Source organism: Babesia bigemina, scaffold Bbigscaff_57247, assembly GCF_000981445.1.
Source record: "Babesia bigemina genome assembly Bbig001, scaffold Bbigscaff_57247".
NCBI classification, from domain to species: Eukaryota; Apicomplexa; class Aconoidasida; order Piroplasmida; family Babesiidae; genus Babesia; species Babesia bigemina.
The window spans coordinates 666-8246 of record NW_012236974.1 but is presented as its reverse complement, the minus strand read 5'-3'; the positions used below and the strand labels follow the sequence as shown (position 1 = coordinate 8246).

Genomic DNA, 7581 nt, shown 5'->3' with positions numbered 1-7581 from the left:
AAAAGCACTCACCACCTGCAACACGTACCACTGCGCCTCCCAGTCCCCTAACCTGCTAACATATCAATCACCTAGCAACGCACTCACCAACTGCAACACTACCACTGCCGCGCCCAGTCCCCTCAGCCTGCGAACATATCAATCACTCAAGCAGCACTCACCCACTACAACACTACCACTGCCGCGCCCAGTCCCCTCAGCCTGCGAACATATCAATCACTCAAGCAGCACTCACCAACTGCAACACTACCACTGCCGCTCCCAGTCCCCTCATCAACACTCACCCTCACCCCTGCATCCCCCAGCCCAGGCCACCGACACCCACGCTGCCCGGGATACCACAGCTGCCCTGGCGCGACGCATGTCATCAGCACCAACTGTCACTCTAAATTATTCACTATTCGCAACGCCATGAAAACTGCAGCGAACCCCGTGCGCTCAACTCCCACAGTGCAGCAGCACCGTGCCACGTGCCGCGGTATCGGCGCCATTCAGGCGGAGCGTGTCGGCTACGTGCCTAAATGTGATGTTAACAATCGCTACATTGACGCTTATAAACGCTACTTAACCAGGCTGACGCCGATTACTCCACCCTGCCAGTGACTCGCAACACACGACTTAGGTCACCCGCCGCGGCCCTCACGACCGCCTACGTAGCGACCAATCACCCAGCCTCACGTGACACTCACTCAATAGGCAACGCGGACACCTCTCACAGTCAACGCGTAACTCAACGCACCAGGCAATCAACGTGCTACAACACCCACCAAATTACGTTTCATCCGCCAGCTTAGCACTTTGCCTGTGTGCTAGGTTAACACTTTGCCTGTGTGCTAGGTTAACACTTTGCCTGGTTGCTAGCTTAGCACTTTGCTTGTGTGCCAGCTTAGCACTTTGCCTGGTTGCTAGCTTAGCACTTTGCCTGGGTGCTAGCTTAGCACATTGCCTGAGTGCTAGCTCAACACTTTGCCTGGTTGCTACGTCAACACGTTGCCTGGTTGCTAGCTTAGCACTTTGCCTAATTGCTAGGATAGCACTTTGCCCGGTTGCTAGGATAACACGTTGCTGGGTCGTTCAGTCGTAACCTAATCTAGGTGCTATCTAGTTCACAGGTTGCCGCTAGAGTAATTCGAGACATTATACAACGTTTGTCATTTAGGTGAGTAGGTGAGTAGTTACGTGAGTTACAGTGAATTGCAAACGTGATTACAATTACGGTTGTAGATACGATATCTTGGCAAGCCTTCCGACTTGCGCTGCAGCCAACAATGATTGCGCCGTTATCCTGTGCGATGACGGTGATCTCAGGTGTGACTTGATATGCAGCACATCCAGTCTGCCAACCATTACGCAGATGAGGTAGAAGAGGGACAGTGACCAAAGTGCGACGTTAAGCCATATAAACGGCTGCCTAATGGTGAATATGAATTCGTCGCACTTTTGGAGGAGGTCCTTGAGAAATTGTGAATTGAGAATATTCTCAAGTTGTTTGCAGAAATCGTGGCAATACCTCAGTTCATTGTCGTCCAACAATTTCTTCGCGTCGCCGAATGTGAATCCGTAACTGTAGAAAGTGCTTTGCACTCCGCGGCATTTGACGACACTCCAGCATCTGCAGTTGTAGTCCGTACCGTGTTTGCCCGTCTTGCATTTGTCGCCTCTTAAGCAACCACTGCAGCCCCAGTCCTGGCAGGATATACTGCAGAAGGAATCGTACAGGGTTTTCAGATAATTCCAAAATTGCCACGGAAAGTATATCGCCCAGGACAAGTACAGGTTACAATGCTTCTCAGCAAGAGAATAATAGGAATCGTGGTACAGTGATTGAAGGTAGGGACCACAGAAAATATTGTCGGTCTTAGGAAGCATACATGATTCCTTCATCGATAAACTGGATAACGGGGCATGTTTAGGTTCCCCGCTGGTATGACTGTGGTCAGCCTGCGTATTACCATAGGCCTCGCCAAGCGCGTCGGTCAGCTCCATTGGATTCTCGTAGAGACGAATAGATGCATTCTCGATCGATGTTCTAAACGCTGCACTGACGCCATTAGCGCTGGAGCTTTTACCTTTATGCAACATATTACCTAACGCCAACGCAAACTGGAAGTGCTCAGGCAGCGTGCTCGGCGGGCTGGGTACAAGGCACAGAAGGGACGAGACTAATCCACTACCAAACAGCAGCCTCAGAATTTCATATATATCTCTACCAGTTTTGGTAGATCCTGAGAACGCCCTGAAACCGAGGGGAGTGACGCATGGCATTCCGAGTTTAGCGACAGACGGACACGTTGAGCAAACGGACCGGCAGCCGATGGAAGTCAGCTTGTGAGGCAAGTGACCAATTAAGCAGTCACCCAGATATGACATTAATGGAGACGTTGGTTGACAATTTGGTTGGCACGTTACTTTGTCGTTTGGTTGGCATTTTGGTTCATCCGTTGAGTGATTTTTGCATGGCCATTTGCTCGTCTTGATATCTCTGCCGTATAGGCATTGCGCCCATCCACCGTGGTTTGTACCTAGACTGCATTGGTAATACAAGTATCTGAGGGACGGCAACATACGACGCAGAATGTCGAGAATGGTTTGCAGACATTCCTCACCGGAAGTGGGATATTTGAGGTTGAAGGTGTTTGTGTGGAAGTCGACCGCGTACACTGTCTCGGCGTTGCCGTGGCCCATAACGGTGGTGAGCAGATCATAAGATTTCGTACACAGATGTTGCAGCGCTTTACTTACGCTGTTGTACGTGATGTTGCTTGGATGCGCTGTTATGGATTCCACCCGCGTGTCTGTTAACGTCAGCTCAAGGCCGTCATCGTCCACAACTGTCTGCTTAGATGGATTCTCAAACGGCGCACTGAGGCCGTTCTGTATCAACTCCTCGTAAACGGGGTGATGTGGCAGGCCGGTGAACCATACAAGCATTTCATTAACATTACACGGCAGTCGTGATTTGGGCCGGAGTGCTTGGTGACAGACATCGTAGTAAAGCTTAAGATAACTAGAAAGCGTATTAAGTGGTCCTTTCTCTCTTGCATCATCGTGGCTGCTGTATACCTTTTCACTAGGACCGATAAGTCGGCCTAGGATACGCTCTCCGGTCATTTCACTTTTGTCTTGCAGCTCGCCATTTTGCTCCCCGTTATCCGACACTTTGTAACCTTGCTCGGCTAACAGATCGCCGATGTCAGTATCTCTGTTGATTCGTTTCTTTGGCAAACTTTTGCAGTTAGATTTCAACGTATGAAGCGAAACGTCCAAGGTGCGGAGCACCGTGAGGAACACCTTAGACAACCTGGTGCCTTCGTCGGTCAGATCATATATCATATTAACGTCACTAGTGCTGGATACGTGTTGAAGGTTTTTTACTAGCTCACCGTTGAAGGTCTCACTGTCGTACGCTGAGATGTACGCATTGTTGAGTTCACTGACCAAAGTCGTGAAACCGTCCTTCAGAGTATTGAGCAGCAACGGACACTTAGATTCGCCATAGGTAGCGGGCTTCAATTCACTGAGCGTTACTCTCAGCGCCGATAGATTTCGAGAAAACTCGTGATCGAAGTACTCGGAAGTGACAAGGCCTCCGAATAACTTAGCCAGCGCCTCACGTGTTGGCTTAATTTTTTCATAGTCCGTTTTGAAGTCCGGCTGTGTCTCTAAACCATGTAGGAATCTGTTGACGCTTCCGAAGAATTTTGTTGCCGCCTGTCGCAGTGGAGATTCTTTCTGTGGACTTGTAGTTTCAATGTCTTTAATACCTTTAATTGACTTTTCGTTCGTAATGAAGCTCTTTTCAAACTTCACCATGAAGCCCTTGAAGCCAAGCGTCAAATCGTCTTCAATGGACTTGGGCAACGTTTCCAGCTCGCTGTGAACCTTGGACGCAAAGCACTGTAGTAGCGACTGAATGGAGGAGATGTAGTTTCTGCGCGCTTCCGTGGTTATCTTTGAGACGGCATCAGTGACTTGGTCTTCGACATGTTGGTGCATTGGTTTCACGTACTGCTCGCAAATACGGCCGGCGTACTCTTCGAAGGACTTGGCCCAGGCGATGGGATTTTTGTCCACTCTGTCTCGCAGTTCTTTAAGCTCACCATGCAATTTATTTAAACCCTTATGTTTCTTGCCGTTAATCATGGCGCCGTCGTTGTTAATGAAATCCTTCAACTCTAATAACTTTTTTTTCAACCCCTCTGGGTTCTCCGCTTTTGCCGCATCTCTGACCGCAGTGCAAAGATAATTTAGGTATCTGGTAAGAGCAGAAGCGTGAGATATGATTTCAGCGTGCGGGTGGTTGGCACCTTGCAACGTATCGTTTACATCATTTTGTATCTTTTCAATAGCATCGTCAAGCAACTCTTTTTTGCTTTTACTGCCGCCCCTACCTCCGCCGCTTGTGTTAGGCTTGGCAAAGGATAACGTGAATTTCTCCAATGATATACGTGGATCACCCCTTATATTAGCAGGATCCTGGTCATCTGGCAACTGGGTGTTAATCTCAGTGCTGACGTCCGTAATCGCTTTGTCAACTTTGCCTGCATAGTTAATGCCGCCCGAAGTACTACCTTGGCCAAGCGCTATTTGAAGCTTCTTATTAAGATCATCAGCCGTAACAAAAGATTCATTTAAACACCGTTGCATTGCAGTACCTTCATCATCGGCGAAAGCTCGAATGGCTTCACCAGCTTCAACGGCCGTCGCGACGAGTTGTTGGAGAGTGATAGAGACGGCAGCATCAAGGTTACTTTTGACATGCGTTCCCTTTTCCCTAGCACTGAACAATTTTGTATCGCTCCCGATGGCGTTGACAATATTGCGTACGTAGAATCTTAGGTGCTTTATTTTATCACCAAGCTCTGCGGCAAATGTATCGCAACTTTTTTTGATTGCGCCAATGTATCCTTGAATGCTAACCGCAACGCTTTCACCGTCGCCAATTTGATCGAAATCATTTTTGACTGCTTTAGCTGCAGCATTAATAATATCGTTACCACTTTCCTTAAGCTTGGCAATAATAAGTTCCGCGATTCTGTTTTTAAATTTCGAATCAATTCCAGTGTGTCCTGCGTGATTGATACCATGGTCCTCGAATTTACCTTTGTTATCGTCAATATATTTATCTATACAACCCTTTACCGGTTCCCTACCCAAAATCTGTACAATCCACTGCTTTACAATACCCCCTAGAGTTGCGTCTCCATCTTCTTTAAATTTCGCTGCAAAAGATTTAACGCCTTCGACGATACCCTGCAGACCTGATCGTCCCTCGATATCTGCAATCTGATTCTGAATGTGCTCAATGACTTTCGCAATTGTTTTATGTGTCACTTTGGTTGATTCGCCTTGCTCAACCACAGCGTGAAGCTTCCCTATTTCGTCCTGAATTTTATTGACCTTCAACCTAATCGCATCCCTCAAGCCGTACAAATCCTGCATAAGCCCCTCCTCCAATTTCTTGACTTTATCCTTCGCCGCCGTCACCAACTCTGTAACTTTCTCTCCCGCAGCCCCCGCAGTCTCAAATAGAACATTGGCCTGAAGCAGAATCTGCTCGATTTCTGTCTGCATTTGCCTAGGGTATTCAGCTCCATCATTCAAATCAACTTTCTTTATTATTTCATCCACCTTATTCAAGGCCTTATCCAGCGTTTTATCAGCCTCCGACATCCACGTTCCCATGTTATGAACGTAGTTTCCTAACACTCGGCTGATACTCTGCAACTCCATCAGGATCTTCTTGACCGCTTCCTTCAAAACCCTAACAAGCTCGGCAACTTTTATCTTAATTCGCTCATTTACATTACATTTCAGATCGTTCAACGTCGTACTAATTTTCGCCTGCAAACCATCAAGGTCCTTACGTTCCTTACCTGACAAGGCCTGAAGCCTCTCCGTCTCATGGCTCACCGCCCTCAACGCTACATGGACACGTTCACTTAATGTGGAATTGAGATAACTAATAGCATTTTTCATATCTGTTTGTTTTTCGAGATTGTAGTTCTCGTTAAATTCCGCAGCTTTCTGCTGGCACTCCTTAAGGCTCTCGTCAATCATCTTCTCAGCGTTCTCCACTTCATTGTGTTCAGTAATCTTCTCAACCTGAATTTTATTAACACCAACAAGGAACTCACCTCGATCTTTGACGTATTTAATTAACTCATTAATGGGCTTTTTAACTTTATCATTCGACTCTCTCACTTCCCTGTTGTACCTCTCGATCTCTTTAGTCAGGATGGGAAGAAGCTTATTGAAACCATCGTGGCCTGAACAAAGATGTTTGTTAATTTCATCACTTACCGAATTTAATGTATTTTTACCCACATTGTATGTCTGAGTGTTTTTCACCGCACCAAGCACACCACTCAAAAATCCCATCACCCCGTCACACAGCCTGTCAAGGTCAGAGTACACTATCCCAGAGCCGTCGTAGCCTTTACTCTCAGAGTTGAAGCCGAGGAAAGTCTCGAGGCCGGAACATAAATTATCTAAGAGCTTTTTAGGATTATTTGACGCATTCTTAAGATTCTCATGAAATCCACAAAGCTTCTCCACTTTCTCCAAAGCCTCCAACTTGGACTGCAATTTGGCTGACTCAGCAGAGGGAGAGGGGGAAGAAGGAGAGTTATTAGAAAGCTTAATTTGCTTATTAAGTTGTTGATTAATTTCAGTAATTTCTTTCTTAACTCGCTGCTTAAGCTCACTAATTTTCACGGTGTCATCAGCCTGGTCAACAGGCTTGACAGACTCAGAAAGCTTAGTAACAAGAGAAGAGTAAACATCTTTTAGGTCATTTTTAAGCTCTTCATTACTGTTAATTAGAGCGATAATAGCATATATAACGGCTTTCTTAACACTCTCACTCTCACCAACAAATCCTCCAAGCTTACCAGCCAATTCACCAAGCTGGACAATCATCTCTTCAACAGACTTCAAGGCAAGAGATGGAGGATGTTTATCGTGCTTAGATTTACAGTCCTTGATACATTGTTCAAGTAGACTTATATTGTGATTGTTACTGGAATTATTTTGTTGTTTAGGTGCATTAAGTTTTTTAGAATCTTCAATCTGCTTCTCGTAGTACTGACAGTAAGTCTCCTTATCAGAGTATTTGAAGGGGCAAGAGAGCTTAGATTTTTCGGCTTCAAGGGAGTTAGTAGCGCTACTTATAGCCTCCTCAATCAACTTTTTCAAAGCTTGAGACAACTTGGTAAGACCATCACCACTACCACCATTCCCATACCTAACCTGGATCAACCAGTCGATGGACTCAGTCAGAAGGGAAGTGAAGGGTGACGAGGCACAAGTTATTGGTATGGTTTAAGGAGGTCATAGCGGTAATATGGCGAGGTGATTTGAAGGATGTAGAGTGGATAAAGGGGCGATGTAGAGTGGATAAAGGGATGATGTAGAGAGGGTAAAGGAGCGATGTAGAGTGGGTTAAGGAGCGATGTAGAGTGGATAAGGGAGCGATGTAGAGTGGGTAAAGGGGCGATGTAGAGTGGGTTAGGGAGCGATGTAGAGTGGGTTAGGGAGCGATGTACAGTGGGTTAAGGGGCGATGTAGGGTGGGTTAAGA

The 7581-nt window shown here is 46.5% G+C and overlaps 2 protein-coding genes across 2 annotated transcripts; one reads left to right on the top strand and one right to left on the bottom strand.

Moving 5' to 3' along the window:
* Positions 1-411: 411 nt before the first annotated feature.
* BBBOND_0000730 (hypothetical protein, conserved) lies at positions 412-603 on the top strand (the record flags this gene model as incomplete). The annotated part of the gene is made up of 1 exon (XM_012914919.1): positions 412-603. The coding sequence occupies one exon, from the start codon at positions 412-414 to the stop codon at positions 601-603; it is 192 nt and encodes a 63-aa protein (XP_012770373.1).
* A 609-nt stretch (positions 604-1212) lies between these two features.
* On the bottom strand, positions 1213-6921 carry BBBOND_0000720 (hypothetical protein, conserved; the record flags this gene model as incomplete). Its single annotated transcript, XM_012914918.1, has 1 exon — positions 1213-6921. One exon carries the CDS (start codon positions 6919-6921, stop codon positions 1213-1215), a length of 5709 nt encoding a protein of 1902 aa, XP_012770372.1.
* Between the last annotated feature and the right edge of the window lie 660 nt (positions 6922-7581).